General features: G+C 36.6%; 1 protein-coding gene across 8 annotated transcripts in view; it reads left to right on the top strand.

The window, feature by feature from the left end:
* Positions 1-17414, top strand: part of LOC306864223 (neurotrimin-like) — a gene marked incomplete at its 5' end in the record, with an annotated part of 340634 nt that overhangs the window by 289423 nt on the left and 33797 nt on the right. For all 8 annotated transcript variants that reach the window (XM_079408069.1, XM_079408066.1, XM_079408062.1 and 5 more), the window contains one exon: positions 8024-8256. In XM_079408069.1, the coding sequence (XP_079264195.1) occupies positions 8024-8256 (233 nt within the window). The remainder of the gene's footprint in view (positions 1-8023; positions 8257-17414) is intronic.

The raw sequence follows: 17414 nt of genomic DNA, 5'->3' as shown, positions 1-17414 counted from the left end.
GAGCCAGTGCAGTGTTGACAGAACCAGGCTAATATGCTCGTACTTCCTGGTTCTAGTAAGGACTCTAGCTGCTGCATTTTGGACCAGCTGTAATTTGTTGATCAAGCATGCAGAACAACCACCCAATAAAGCATTACAATAGTCTAACCTTGAGGTCATAAACGCATGAATTAGTATTTCTGCATTTGATGTTGAGAGCATAGGTCGCAACTTATATATGTTTTTGAGATGGAAAAACGCAGTTTTACAGATGCTAGACACATGGCTTTCAAATGAAAGATTGCTATCAAACAGCACATCTAGGTTTCTAACTGATGAAGAAGAATTGACAGAGCAGCCGTCAAGTGTTTTTAGGTCTGATAATTAGCACCTCTGTTTTTTCAGAATTTAGCAGTAAGAAGTTACTCGTCATCCAGTTTTTTATATCGACTATGCATTCCGTTAGTTTACCGTGCATTTTGACCAGTATGTTACTAATTCAACCTTATCTGCAACTATTTACGGATGTCTGGGTGGAGGTGAGTAACAACGGGGCCAGAAGGATGCCTCAGGTGGTTTGGCCTTGTGTTAGACAAACCAGCAGAGAGGTAGTTTGCTCCGCTCAGCTTGGTTCAGCCTGACTGCCATCACTGCAATCTGAGTATCATGAGTGCACGATCTTATGGAGGGACGCAGAAAATCATATCAAATAGTGTAGCCTCTCATATTGCTTTCATCACATTGTGAGTGAGAATGAGAGACAGACAAAAGGACAAAAGCCCAGACAACAAGATAGAAATTGTGTGTGTGTTTGCACAGCAAATGGTCACAGCAAGAAGAAACAGTAGTGAGTCCTGACAATGTGAAATGTTTTTTGTTTTTTTACCCATTCCTGAGAGATAGGAGAGGGCTCCTGTTCCCTTAACAGTTGTTCCAATACCTATTTCAAAGCCCAGAGAGAGCAGAAGTACACAGATAGCGTGCATCTTCCTGAGCCTTCTGAGACGTTCTAGATTTTAAAACTGGGACTCGTACCTGGATGAATACTTTACACAGAACACTTCTATTGTATGTGTGACATATTACCAGTTTATTATTTTAACTGGAACAAAATGCTGTCTCATATTCCAACAGCTACTTTGTTACAGACAGTTGAAAGGTTAATGGCAAACTTTAAAGCAGAGAAAGAATATTATATATATATATCTCAATAATAATAATTTTATTCCGGTCCTCACAAACTAATTTTCACAAAATAAATAAAATACATTGTTACCGAAAAAGGAGTAGGCAGAAGCCTTGCTTATTATGCCTACCCTTTATACATAATTAACTGAATGGGCGACACTTTTCACAAGTTAATAACACAAAAATATTATATAACATACAAAATACAATATAACAAAAACATTTCCCAAAATGTACAAACATAATTCAAAACAAATATAAAAATAAACACTTTTTTAAACAATACAACCATTTTATTTATACTGAGTCATATAATTATTTTCCACCTTGTTTTGTACATTTTCTTAAATAAGCAAAGTGAATAACATACTTTTAGTTCCTTATCACATTTATTCCATAGATTTACCCCTTTCACAGATAAACACCTACTTTTTGCATTAGCTCTTGCCCTTACTTTTTTGAACATATACAATCCTCTTAAATTATACTGACTTTCTCATGTTTTGAACAACCTCTGAATACAATTTAGAAGTAAATTATTATAAACTTTGTACATTAACTGTAAAGTATATAGATCAACTAAATTGAGAAATGTTAATGCATGTAAATTAAACAATTTATTTGTATATATGTAAGTCGCTTTGGACAAAAGCGTCTGCTAAATGACAAAAGTAAAAAGTAAGTAAAGTAATATATATATATATATATATATATATATATATATATATATATATTGGATAAAAAATATCCCTATATATATATGTTTTAAAATAACGTACCATCTGCACTACACCTAAACTTACCCGATAGTATGAACAAAAGCTAATGTGACGTAAAAACGCAATCGCAAGCATGCCGTTTTAGCTTGTTTTTAGCTTGTACATACATACTTAGTGTACATATTTGTACTGCCTCATTGACAGTTTTTGAACCTTTTTTTCTGAGAGTGTAGAGACCATTTAATGTTTACCAGGCTTCTTACATGCCTTTTTTACCATGCTTAGATGCCATTTTTATGACTTGTAAACTAATTTGTTAAATGAATGACAATGCTTCATTACGGGTTTTTGGTTTGCCTTCAGTTTGAATATAATTACCAGTGCCTCATACTTCAGTAGCAAATTTTATACATTGATTTTATATATTACAAATAATCTGCAATGAATGTTCCATACAAATTATTCAAAAGATAATTATACGTCCATGCAAACTTGAAATTGTAATATTATTACACAAAACATCAATCAGCTTGATTTCAAAAGATGAAATTCCAAAAGGAAAATTCAACTTTTTTTTTATTAATATAATCCGTTTCAAACTCTATCATTTAAGCATTGTAGTGAGCTGAAATCTCATATATTTTGCTAAACTTTTAATTAAAGTGACTATTTTAGTCAGTGGATGAAATACATACTTTTGATGAAAGCATTTATCTAGTGGGAAACAAGACTTTTCTAAGTGGCCTGTAAAGTTCTTTCACCTCACGATCCAGCCAAGAGGCTGAGAGATCTCTATAGTAACGCAAACCCTCACGAGAGATCTCTATAGTAACGCAAACCCTCACCCTGTGATGTCGAGTTTTGTGGTTAAAGGGAGCAAACTAATGCCTTACAGCACAAATCAGCCCATGAACCCAAGCGCTGGTTCAGCTATGAGTTCAACAAAACACTCACGCTTGTTCCTACAAACCTTGAAAATTTCTTTACCATTATATTTCAGAGCTGTGAAGTTGTTAATTTCAGTGCATTTAAAATCTCCTAATGAAATAATTGATTAGCACTTTGTGCACTTGAAGACTTCAAAATGAATGAAAATAGCTCAATCACCCTCAGTATGCACTTAGGGAACTGAAGGAGGAATGAGTCAGCACTTACAATCAGAAACTGAAGCGAGAGAGAAACCCTCGGGAGTGAAATTTGTACACCATACATCCAGCGTTGTACTTTGAAACATAAAAACAATCAAGTTTCCTTCTGTGTGTGTTGACAGTGTATGCAACACTCTGCCTCACATGTAACGGTGTGTGTGTTTGGGACAAAAATCAATATATCCTTACCGTCCAGGTAGCAGCAATGTATTGACTGTACACTAACTCCCTGACAGTAATGTTATTTGGAGGTAATCCAGTGTTATATATTATAGCTTTTTTTTTTTCCTCTATAGACCTTCGATGCCAAATCAATCCCTCTCTCCAAAGTAAATTAATAATGAATGCCCTCTCTTGTTCATGTCATGAGGTAGCCAGAGGGGGCTGCGGAAAGATTTATTTTCAAAAACGCACTTGGTCTGATACCCGATATATTTTTGTCCTCCACAAGTACAGTGGGATATGCTTGATGCACTGCTAACTGAAATAGAATTGGATCCGTGACTCCAATGCAGCGTGAATGAATAACCAAAGTAATTCTAAACTAACTAAAAAAATCCAGCGACAAGATGATGACATTGCAGTAAAAATTAACTCATCATGTATCCGTAGTACAATGAGAATCGTTGAACATCCCGTAATGATGATGCAACAAAAAAACACATGCATTTCGGTGTCAGGACAAAAATGGAAGAGGGCCGTGCTTGTTTATTCCACATGCTTAATTTTTATCGCCCTTGGATGCTTTTCATTGCACTGAAAGGGTAGACACTTTATTTGAATTAAATTGGTTTGCTGTCTGCTCTTCTCTGATAAGGGAATATAAGGTGGAGTTATTTATTAATTTATGTATTTGTTGCATTGTGCTGATTCAGTGTGGTGCTATGAACATGCAGCTCAGACATGCTCTAATGGCCGGAGATGCGGCGCTACAGGTTTCCAGAACGTTCTGACTGCTCAAGGTTAAGACTGATTGATTTGCATTCAGCCTCAGTGTCTTACCAAGAGGCTGTTATTATAATGCACAGCATTTTATGGTCATGCTGTAAATAATAATTTAATGCCATAGCTGAACCAACAACGTGCAGTCATCACAGTGCACATCGACTTAAAGGGATAGATCACCCAAAAATTAAAGGAATAGTTCACTCAAAAATTTATATTTGCTAAACCTCAGGCCATCCAAGATGTAGATGAGTTTGTTTCTTCATCAGAATAGATTTGGATAAATTTAGGATCATCTGCAGTGAATGGGTGCCATCAGACTGAGAGTCCAAACACCTGATAAAAACATCACAATAATCCATAAGTAATCTACAAAACTCCTGTTAATCGATTAACATCTTGTGACGTGAATAGCTGTTTGCCTGTAGGAAACCAATCCATCATTAAGGTGTTGGCCAAAGTCCATAATCCATAATAACGCTTCCTCTAGTTTAAAAGTCAATCCCCCGTTGTCCTCTGACATCAAAATCCACCAACATGTTTGTTTAGAAATGTTTTGGACTGTTTTTGCTTGTGAATAGTGCTTGATCATTGCAGATTTCTCTCCTGATTCAGATGAGACCTTTTTTTTCTTTGGATGAAGCAATAATATGGATGAGGTCTTATGCAACGGTTTGAAGTTTGAAGTGAACAAAGAAAGTCATGCCGGTTTGAGTGTGAGTAAATATTAAAGACAAATTTTTCATCTCTGGGTGAACAGTTCAAATACACAGTCTTGCACATGTGCAGTCATCTGTGTATACATGCAAGCACACCAGCCATGTGCAGCGAAAGGCTATTTGAACAGCAATGCTCTTGTTTCCTGTATTTACTATATCATCCATGTCTACTTGACAAATGTGCAAGATTATGTGCAATTACAGGTGCAACGGCTGCTTTTGCTTTGCTTTTTTTTCTATTATTCCAGCCAACTTTGAATGCCCTTGAGTTAGGGCTGCACGATTAATCGAAAAAAAATCACGATCTCGATTCATACATAAATGCGATCTCATTTCTAAATGACGGCAATTCACTTCCGTGTATTTCCCTGCATTCAGATCATGCTGCATTGACACGTTATTGGTCACACTCACACAATAACAAAACACTATTAATTCACCTATCAATCATAAATCTCGATCACTTTTCTCCTCTCCCTCATTGGCCACGTTCCGCTGTCACTCACGTGACGTGTAACAAGGCGGCAGACCTAAACGGAGTCAATAGGCGCGTTCGCAGAATGATCACCGTATGACATCAAAGTACCACGAGAGCGATAAGAAAGCAGTCGGATCCTATGCATTCAAATCGCTCTTGCGGTACTTTGATGTCATACTGTGATCATTCTGCACAGCTCTGCTTCAACGGGGCGTCAGCATCAACGCTTGTCGGAGGGTGTGTCTGAAGCTTGGTGCTGACCATGGTGCTGACGCGCCGTCATAGTGATAACAGCCAATCACATACTTTTCTGGTGCTGCATGAACGAGATTGGCTAGCGTCTGCACTAGGGTATTTGCATAAGGCGATCTGATTGGCTGACGCCTGCGTTGGCGCTTGAAAATTTGAAAAGGTTTCAACTTCTGACGCGTGCAACGCCAGTGAAGCGACGCGAGGGACCCACAGTTCAGTTCGGCGACGCTTGACGTCACTCCATTCAAAGTAAACGAGAGGCGTTGACGCCGACGCCCCGTGTGAATGTGAATATTTTTATTTATTATTGTTAATGTTCTCTTATGTTCAACAACTTAAAGATTTAAAATTATTCACTTTAAGGGGTCTAAAATAAAGAAAAGAAACTATTTTTTGTTACTCCAGCACTTTATTATACTGAATGTCCTGTGGTTTTTGTTTTTTTTGTACTTGAGTGCAATACATTTTGGTTGAAAAAATGAGAATCGTGTAAGAGAATCGGGATCTCAATTCCCATGGAGAAAAATCGTGATTCACATTTGAGCAAGAATCAGCCCCACCTTGAGTGTGCTTTGTTACCCTGTTTCATAACCTTGTGCTTTATACGCTAGCTGATGCGTCTCTTTCTGCTATTATGGTTGGCTCTGCCTTGAAAATTGATAATTGATAATTGCTTTTATTATATTCACCTAGGGATACTTTTATTGAAGTAGGGCTTTTTAACTTTTTGATACAATGGCTCCCCAAGTATGTTGACCGCTCAGTATGTTCCATTATAAAGACCAAGACCAATTTATACGGTTAAAAAAAAAAAGTAGGGAATACAGGTGCATCTCAAAAAATTTTTTTTTTGGTAACTTATTTCAAAAAGTGAATCTTTCATATTTTCTAGATTCATTATATGTAAAGTAAAACATTTCAAAAGTTTTTTTGTATTAATTTTGATGATTAGCTGGTAGCTCATGAAAGTCAAAAATCCAAATATATTAGTGCTGCCAATTGATTAAAAAAAATAACTAATTAATCACACATTCTTTTCTGAAATTATTCATGATTAGTTCCATCTAACATTAAAGTTTTAAAATATACTTTTATATTGCAATAATTTCACATTCAGTCTTCAAATTAATGTACAAACAACATAAAGACAGTATATTTTTAATGTTTAATTGCATCTTTTTTATGACTTTTTTGTGCTTGTAAAGACGTTCAGCATCTAAATTAACACAATTCTTGTCAAGAAAAAAGAGACCGAAGCAGCAGTTGTGAGTGGGGTGGCCAACCCTAGCTCCGCCCCTGTGTTAATTGCGTTAAATATGTTTAATGCGTTAAACTGAAAAAAATAATATGTTCATTTTGACAGCACTTAGATAGATCACACATTATCTGCATAAAATATACTCTTTTTATCTGTAGAATAAAATATATTTATGCTTTTTTTATTTTATTTATATAAAAAAATAATTGGGATTATCTTACATTCTTCATTTTTTTTTTTTAGTGCCACAGAAATCACACATTACTGCTTTATAGCGAAGTGCAAGGAGAAGATCGATCGGAGAGGGGCGACTTTAATATTTCTGTGTAGGATGCCCTGCAGTGTATTATGAACCCATCCACTGGGAAAAGTCTTGATCTTTCCACTGATCTCCAGCGTTCTCATTTAGTATATTATAAGATGAGGTGGAGGCCAGTGCCGCAGTTTCCACTCTTGTGAAAACAAATGCCTTTGCTTGTACCCAGTACTTCTACCCGCCTGCTGAGGGTGAAAAAAAAGACACAAAGAAGCACATTTACCTCATCTGTCCCTGGTGCTTTGGATGCTGCCCTCCAGAAGCTAAAGTAGTTCAGCGCTGCACCTCTCACAGAATCTAAAAAGAGCTTGTAAGCATTATGACCATAATGGGCTTTAATGAGCATCGAACGCCTATTATTCGAATGTGCGCCAAAGATTTTTAGGCTGTGATGCTATCAGAGATAAAACAAAGATTGCATGAAAATTGTCCGTGCGTTTTATTGAATGGTTAATCAGGCAAGTAATCAATTAAGCACATGATTGCCTTTGATTTTAATAGCCCTACAGAATATGAAGAGGGCTTATTTTGGCCTCTGCTGCTAACTGTTAGGCATAGCTGTAATTAGACACAGCATGTCCTCATTTAAGGAAGGTCTGTAAGTAATTAGCATCTAATTCCATTGTATCTGTAATAAGGAGAGATGGCATTGTCTTTAAGTCGAAATCACTAAAAGGCTGTTTCCCCCTAGCCAGTTTAGCTTTAAATATTATCCGGGGGTCACTGAATTTAATAAACCCAATCTTCAGGAGGGTTTGGGGGTTTGATCGATGTCTTACTGTCTTGTTCTTCATTGCTTAATATCTAGGGAATACATTCACGCTCTCTTCCGAAACAGATGCAGTCTTCCGGAGTACAGGGACTATTTGAATGAATATGAATGAATATTTGAATTTATCTTAATTGACGGATCCTGGTGCTTTGGTCACGAAGGGATACGCCGGTAATAATGTGTGCTCATAGCACACATGCTAATGCTAAAGGTTGTGTATTCTCTTTGGTTTTCTCTCTTCTCTTGTAGTTGCTTACAAGGGGACTTTGTGACACACACAGCGTGGCTCAACAGATCAAGTATACTGTACGCCGGAGAGGATAAGTGGTCCGTGGACCCCCGGGTGAGTTTGGTTACTCTGAACCAGGATGAGTTCACCATCAAAATTGACGATGTGGACTTGACGGACGAGGGCCAATACATCTGCGCGGTGCAGACTAGCAGCAGACCCCGAACCACATCCGTGCACATCATCGTTCAAGGTGAGTTTGGAGTTTTCTGATGTGTCACAGTGTAGAGCACTAAGGGCAAAAGATTTTTTAGAGTACTTCATTAAAAAATGGAAACACTGTCATAATTTTACTTATTCTTGTGTCATTGTGTGGCTTTCTATCTTCTTTCTGAATAAAAAATATTGCAGAATATCCAGAGTGCTATTTTCTGTAATGGGGATTGGAGCTGTGAAGCTCTAAAATGACAAACAGGAGCATAACAGTGACACAAAAGCAGTCCATATGTGACCCTGGACCACAAAACTAGTCATAAGTAGCACAGGTATATTTGTAGCAATAGCCAAAAATACATTGTATGGGTCAAAATTATCAATTTTTCTTTTATTATAAAAATCATTAGGATATTAAGTAAAGACCATGTTCCATGAAGATATTTTGTCAATTTCCTACCATATTTTTTGTTTTTGTTTTGTGATTCATGGTCACATATGACTTCTGTGCTGTATTGCTAGTCTTCTGAAGAAAGCCATTGTCTGAAATCGTCAAACTTGATGCAATGCGTCCCAATTGTGAACTGAAAAGTTTATATAGTAGAGAGATTCTGAGCGAATAGCGATTTAAATTTTGGTCTTTATTTCACATAAAGCTATTGTATGACTTAAAATAAAATGCAATATCATGCCTAAGCTGTGCCGACCACTTTTATAGTGCTTTTTTTTTTAATCACTTTTTGAGTTTGATAGCCTCGTAACAAAGATGCGGTCATGTTAGTGAATTTTGCCAAGCAAAAAGATCAGCTGTCAGTAGTGTAGCAATGTATGAAGCACTGCTCACGCAGTCACTTTCTGTTCGTTATCATGTGAGCTATTTAAACCCATTGTGAAATTTGTGTGTGAAAAAGTTTCCAAATTTATGTCGATATTCTCAAAAGAAAAAGTTTGTGCAAAAAAAATAATTGCCTGCAGTCACTGCACCTTAACACTCTCATTCTACAGTATTCTATAGTATTTATGTTGTATTTCCTGTAAGACAAAAAGTCTTGACAAGTGGAGGGTGAGTAAATAATGACTATCCCTTTAGTAGCTTGTGCATGTTTGTGTGCACATGCTGGATGTGCAGTCTGGGTGTTTGGACAAGTATAATAGCATTTTTAGAGAGGCCATTTTTCAGTATCGGTTAGAAACACCTTGAACTCCAGTTATGATATTGGGTATTTTAATGAAGTGCATAATTATGTAATTAATGCTGATTGTGTAAAACCTTGGGGGTTATTTTTTTGCTCCTGATTTGTGGGTCCAGAGTTAATATGATTGATGGCAGTGTCATTCCTGTGCAGTGATGCAGTAAGTCATAACAGTGCCGACCAGAGGTACTGTACACTGACTCGAGATTTAGAGCACAGCATCTCGCCGCTGCAGAATTCAAGCTTTCAGTGCAAAACTCATTCAATAATATTGTGGGAATATGGGATAATCTTTTTTTGGTGGTTAATTGTTCATTCCAGCTCTATTTCTCAATTGAGTGATTAATGATTGCAGAAAGTAACTGGGGAAAAAGTTCTTCTAAATTGTGTTGGTATGAACATTAAGGGTGGCCGTGATTTTCCAAAAGGGGTCCTGGATCAACATTCTTCAAAATGGTTTTTGGGGTGGACTGATATTTAGGGGCAGAACAGCCAATCAAGAGCCATGGATATGAATGGAATGGGAATACGGGGTAACTTTCTCTCTGTATAATATGGTTTAATTACTTGGTATAATATGATCTTGGCTTATTCACTATATCCATCTATTATTTTTGTCAGATTTTAGAGAATGTTTTTCATGAGCCAACTTGGCAAACTCATAGTGGATCCTAACCAACATGATCAGAATAATTTGTTAAAGTGAATGTTCAGTCATTCTACATGACAGAACAAGCCTTTGACTGTGTACCCTATTATATTGTAATTATTAATATTTTTCTATAATTTCTTTTTTTTTTATATAAAATTAGTCTTAATATGAAACAATACAAAACAAAACAAAAAAGTTGTTTTCTGCAATGATTGCCACAACTCTGCACCACACTGGGAATTGGTCAAAAAACAAGTTATTAATAACTTCTACTTTTCCCTCCAACTAAATGCTTATTTTCTGAAATAATAAATTTACAGACTTGAATCAGCTACCAGGACTCCAGACTGCGACTAAAGCCAGGCGCACACTGTGCAAATTTTTATTTAAATTTTTTAAGTCCTTTAGGATTGTACTTGTCAGACTGTACGAACATGATGATCATGTCACACTGTGGGATCTCAGTTGTTATTAATGTCAGACTGTACAACAGTCAAGATGTGTTAAAAACGGGTGCGCACTAGAACACTTGTCTCTAGCATTAATTCTGATCATGGCTTGTCTTGAAAAACGAAGAAAGTTTGATGTTCATTGTAGGAGAAGTCACACTGCAGGACTGTGCTCCAAATCTTCTGACACTGACAGAATTTTGTCGGAGGTAAAATTTTATCGCAATGGCCATTAATCGGCTGTCGGTGAACATGTTAATGAATGGGCCTTTGAATCATTGGTTCACACGATTCGTTCAAACTGTGGATTCATTCAGAGACTAAACACAGTGTTGAATTTAGGGCATAACTAGAGTTGTTGCCCGGCATCAAATTTGTCAACAGTCACTGCATGAAATGTAAGATGAAATACAGTACAGGGGCGGGGCCAGTGTGTTAACTGTGTTTAAATATTTTAATCATGTTATTTTTTTCATAACTTATTAAGTTAAAATATAAAATCTCCTATAAAATTGGATTTTATGAAAACAAACTACACTCAGTGGCCAAGTGATGCTTATGGCCCATGATATTAGTACAGATTCTGTGTAATGAACAATTCTTTGGCTGTATATTTCAAGTTGGAAAAGACATTTAGTTCCCACTTTAAGTGAACCTTAGTTCCCAGGTCATCTACAAGATGGATTAAAATGCTGATAAAGTCTAGAAAAGATGAGACATAAACACACAACAGTATGATTTGAATGTTAAAATGTGAAACATAAAATAAAACACACTTATTCTTTGTCATCTAAAAAAATAACTTAGTGCATAAGTTTTTTTCTTATAGGAGCCAATAGCTCCTTACTCTATTTTTTTTTTTTTCTGGAGCCCTGGCTACAGAATTTACACATGCCAACATTTTTTTTATGATTTTAAACAAAATTGATCTGTAAATAAAATAATATATTTAACTTGTATATTCTGCATATTATTGGTTGTAGGTTTCTTTTAATTCCAAAGTTGCAATGTGTGGTAGTTTTTGTCCTGAAAGGCAAGAAAGTGAAGAAAAAGTATCATAGACCAATGAGAGGAAAATAACTCTGAATTGGTTCAAGGAGGTTTAGTTATTAACTTGTGGCTAATGGTTCAGACCTGAATTTGTGTTCGTTTATATGCTGCGGTTGAATCTTTGTTTGTCGCAATTAGCCTCACTGACACATGGTTCTAAGAGAGTCTTTGATCCATAAAGGAAGAACTGCATGTTGCGTCAGTGGAGAAGACTGCTCAAGACATCATCAATTAAACCCAACTTGAGATCAAAGAATGGGCAGAATGTGGGGAAGAGCTGCACAAAATATCTCTCTCACATCTCTGAAAATTGTATTAGTGGTGTTTGCTGAGGCAAGCATCACTGCTCAGTGAATATAGAATTTGAACACATGTATTGCTATGACCTCATCCTGCATTGCTTTCTGCTTTAAACATTAATTATATTCAAATCATTTGGGGTTTTGAGAAAAGATGCACTATTACTTTTCTAAGTTGTGTAGCAATACCATGTACTTTGATTGAAGGACACAGATGAGCCATTAAAGATATTTTTTATAGTTGCTAATCCAACTCCTATAAACCTAACCATAACTATTTCTTAAAAATATGTACAGTATAAAAAAAAAACATGCCAGAAATATAAATTCAATCTCAATAATTTATTAATTGCAAAAATATCAAAAGTAGTACCAAAAGCAGTCCAAATGACAATGTGTTGCAGCCGCAGTCCTCTTTGGCAGAATACAGTAGGTTTGTGTGAGGTGCAGAGCAGAATTTAAGTTGTTAATCACTGAAAATATTATCCAGATTATTATCCTGATCCACTCTGTGAAGGTGCGCATTTCTCATTCAAACACTCCTCAACAGAAACACAGCATGTCGCAATCTACAATGGCGAGAGCCAATGAATGTTTGATTTTTCTGCCATAAACCTGTTGTAAAGCTGCTTGAAGTGGCAGTTTTTGAATTTGTAACAAGCCCGTCAGTGCGGGTATTGCTGCTTATGGTTGCTGCTCAGGATGGTCATTGAAGATCTCTAAATAAAAGCGTTTGAGTTTGGTTCTGTTCCTCACAGTCTCGCAATTCTGAAGATTTGGATTACAATGCACAAATAAAATCCTTTTGAATTTTTGGTGTATTTTATGGTACTATTGTCAGTCACAGCATATCGGAGAAAACACCTTTTGTGTCTCACGGCAAACCAAGTAAATATTACATGATAAGTAATGGTTAAACTATTGCTGAAATGTTATTCATTTTAAGGGTATGAAGTACAGTTTTGTTTAACATTATGTATTTTTCTAAACGAGTTGGCAGCAGAAATCACACAGAATGAAATGTTATTTCGAATTAAGTAAATGAGTAAGTAATGCAATTGAAACAATACCATTGATATGACGACTGAATATAATAAAAGATTCAAAATGAATTAATTTGTAAGTCTGTAAAGTTGTTCATACATTTTAGGTGCCGTCAATACATCAGTATTGTATGTTAAAATGCTGAAAATACATCAGTATTCTACGTTAAAAGGCTGTATATATTCTAAGTTTTAGTGCCTGTGAAAGCGTAAATGTACGTTTATAGATCACGTTGGATCCTTTTAGGTTGGAGTATGTTTGTTTTGGTGATTTCAAATAACAACAGCTTTTATCAGAAATCACTTACTGCACCTTTAACTTTCTGAACTTTAAAGTGCACCTATTATGGATTTTTGAAAATTACCTTTCATGCAGCGTTTAACACAGTTCTAAGTGAATGAAAACATCCTGCAAAGTTTTAAATCTGAAAGTGCACCATGTATAAAGTTATAGTCTCTCAAAAAAAAGAGTCGACTCTGAATTATTGAAACGAGTCATTTTTAAAACGAATCCCAAGCGTTTCATGTTGAGGTCAACATGAAATATAAGCATATTGCCCGCCCACGTTGGTCTGAATGAAAATGCAAGTTCATTCTTTGCCACTAGGTGCTGCTTTTGGAGCAGTAAAATAGCTGTTTCCCAGGTAACGCTGTACACAAAGCAGCACTGGGCTCACAAACACTGATTTATCAGGCATTACATGATGAAATGAAAATGAGACCAATTGGACCAATCATCGCAGATTAGCATCAAACAAAGAAGAGGTTTGGAAAAATTAATCGTTGAGCGAATCGTTTGGGAGTCGTTGAGCAAGTTGCATATGACAATGAAAGTGTTTTTTGACCTTGCATGCATGTCAACCTGTTGTTGGGGACTCCCAAAACCAAAATATGAATCTTTCATAACCCATAATAGGGGCACTTTAAAAGTAACTGAAATAGTATTTAACTAGAAAAGCAATGTTTGTTAAAATGAAAAATAAATAAAAATATCTAAAATAATGTTAATGTTAATGCTTGTTTATTTTTGTACTTTGGGTTTGAAAAAAACCCCTCATGAAACGAATTTAGCAGCTTTTAAAATAAATGGCTACTATATGTTAAAAAATTTGAAAGTAGTTTAATTAAATTCTGCATTGAGAAAATAATATAATATTTAAAAACAATCACTTTAATCCAGGTTTTATATTTTTTATTTAACAACTGTGTAGCAACACCCTGGCAGGAATCTTATCAACATAATGCTATGTTTTACATGTATAAGCACCACAAAATGTACTTTCCATATTAAAATATCATACTATAACAGGCAATATTGCGTCAAGCACTTCTAGTTAGCATCATGCCATGTTTTGCTTTAGCATTCCCTATAGCACAGTTGGTCAGTTCAAGCCAGAGCATTTAGCAGATCCAAGTCATCTGCCCTGTTGCCTTGGCAACGTAGTTCCGGAAAATACTGCCTTGATTGAGAGAGTGAAGAGATGTTTCGGCACGGAGGTCAAATTCTGCACAATACCTGGACATAACAACGAACCACCAGAAATACAACTGTTACCCAACAGTTACCAGACAACATAGAGAGTGCTGGATGGAATCATGGGATGCCTGATTGGGGTGCACAGCTGTAACCTCGGCTGGTGGCAGATAGAAAGAGAAAGGGGGAAATGTGTGAAAGCCCTCAGCTGCTCTCTGTCTGTACAGTGTAAACTGCACATTTGAATAGAGATCCAATTTGCTGCTCCGCATGCAGAGTCACAGTCGCGCACTTCAAATTTATCGCGAGAAATGAGTTGGTAATAGCCTGAATAAGCAGGTGTTATGTAAACACTGGGAGTGGTTTCGCGAACACCTGCTTGTGACAAACAGCGTCAAACTCAAGCACCGTTGCGAATACAAATAAAGGACGGGGTTCGTCTGTCTCAGTGCCTGTGTTTATCGATAGAGGGCAAATATTTGCAGCCGCACTACTCAGCGCTGACCTTGACTATGGCTTGTTAAAACACACATCATCAGCTAGAGATTAGCTCATTAAGGGTGAAGTGAATGAAGCTCTGCATTCAAAAAAAAGTTGATTATTTTATATTGGATTCATCATATTTATTTAATATTGGATTGTTGGGAAATTATATAAAAAAAAAATCAATCTCTGCACTAGAAACAAATGGCCAAGAAGAACAAATTAATTTTGTCTTTCACCTTTTCATCGCCATTTGTCCTACAGTCAGCCTTTGAACCATTTCTTTAAAAAAGAAGAGGGGTGAATCAAAAGTATAAATTATTATATTAATTTAAACATACACTGTAGGCCTATATCTCAATTGTTTAGATTTTTAGAAGGCATATTAGGCCATATTAGCTATCCACCAGTTCACATTTTCTCTGTTTGCTGCATAAAAAAATTGTCGATTTTCACATTGGTCTGAACAAAAACAGCTGAGATAAAAATACCATTGAAACTTTTCTGAACATGGCCAGTTCCCTTCAAAAATATGTCCATATAAAACACCCATGCCACGTTTTGACTTTGAAACATGCAATGCTCATATTTATTCAGTGAAATCATATAGACTTTTGAAGTTTAATCGAGCCTATTGCAATACTTGTCTTTCTGTCTCCAAAGTTAAGCCCTCTTGAAATTATAATAAAGACTTTTCTTGTACTATTTAAGGCATTTAAGTCTTTTCATGCCCTTAAATATTATACAACTATATTTAAGACCTGGAGACATCTATAAATTGTTTTAATGAAGTCTTATCTCAAAACATGACATAATAAAACAAATATCCAAACCCAGTTTGAGCCAAAATAGATTTAAATAATATAAACAAATCTGATTTCAAACAGAGTACAAAAGCTTTAGAGATAGATAAGAAAAATCTGAAATCTAAGTTGGCAGTTTCTCCAAATACATCAAAGGAAACTTGACTTTTTAAGTTCAGTCAAGACTTAAAATAAGTAAATTAATTCAAATGAACAATAGCCCCACTGTCATGAATCCGGTTCATGGTCTTCCGCACACTCACCATCAGAGGTCGCCCTTCCATCATATTGACTCTTGCACCACACTACTGTTGCTCTTCACCCACGGACTACAATTCCCATCATCCATTGCACTGACTACACACAGCTGTCACCAATCTCACATTGCTCTGATCACACAGCTGATTGCACTGATTACACACGCTTTATAAGCCTTTAACTTCCTCTCTGTCTTTGCTGAGTATTGTTCTGTGTATAATACTCTCCTAGTGTTAGCTGCCTTACCAAGCCTTCTGTGTGTATGTCTAGCTCTGAGTCTGGTTCTGCGTTTAATACTCTCCTAGTGTTAGCTGCCTTACCAAGCCTTCTGTGTGTATATCTAGCTCTGAGTCTGGTTCTGCGTATAAAACTCTCCTAGTGTTAGCTGCCTTACCAATCCATCTGTGTGTATATCTAGCTCTGAGTCTGGTTCTGCGTATAATACTCTCCTAGTGTTAGCTGCCTTACCAATCCACCTGTGTGTATATCTAGCTCTGAGTCTGGTTCTGCGTATAAAACTCTCCTAGTGTTAGCTGCCTTACCAATCCATCTGTGTGTATATCTAGCTCTGAGTCTGGTTCTGCGTATAATACTCTCCTAGTGTTAGCTGCCTTACCAAGCCTTCTGTGTGTATGTCTAGCTCTGAGTCTGGTTCTGCGTTTAATACTCTCCTAGTGTTAGCTGCCTTACCAATCCATCTGTGTGTATATCTAGCTCTGAGTCTGGTTCTGCGTATAATACTCTCCTAGTGTTAGCTGCCTTACCAAGCCTTCTGTGTGTATGTCTAGCTCTGAGTCTGGTTCTGCGTATAATACTCTCCTAGTGTTAGCTGCCTTACCAAGCCTTCTGTGTGTATGTCTAGCTCTGAGTCTGGTTCTGCGTTTAATACTCTCCTAGTGTTAGCTGCCTTACCAATCCATCTGTGTGTATGTCTAGCTCTGAGTCTGGTTCTGCGTATAATACTCTCCTAGTGTTAGCTGCCTTACCAAGCCTTCTGTGTGTATGTCTAGCTCTGAGTCTGGTTCTGCGTATAATACTCTCCTAGTGTTAGCTGCCTTACTGAGCCTTCTGTGTTTTCTAAGTCTAAGTTTAGTTTGTTTTGTTTATAGTCTTGTTCCCTGTTTCCTGTCCTTGTATCGTGAATTTACCCTCGTCTTACCTTTTCAGACTCTGTGTATACCTCGTTTGGATTATTGCTCAGGTTTTCGGACTACCCCTCTGCTCAAACCCTCTGGATATTATTCACCGATCGAGGACCCACGCATGCCCTAGCCGGATTACTCTTGTGTCTTGCCTGTGCCATACCCGTTTGCTGGTGTTTTGATACTTCACCCCAAAATGAAAATTTTGTCATTAATCACTTACCCCCATGTCGTTCCAAACCCATAAAAGCTTTGTTTGTCTTCGGAACACAAAGTAAGATATTTTGGTGACTGTCCCATTGATTGCATAGTAAAATGGCGCTACGCTGAACCAGAGGAGACAAATTGTTGA

Source organism: Barbus barbus, assembly GCF_936440315.1.
Source record: "Barbus barbus genome assembly, chromosome: 45".
Classification (NCBI taxonomy): Eukaryota; Metazoa; Chordata; class Actinopteri; order Cypriniformes; family Cyprinidae; genus Barbus; species Barbus barbus.
The sequence above is the reverse complement of the archived record's forward strand: the minus strand, read 5'-3'. Positions and strand labels throughout refer to the sequence as shown.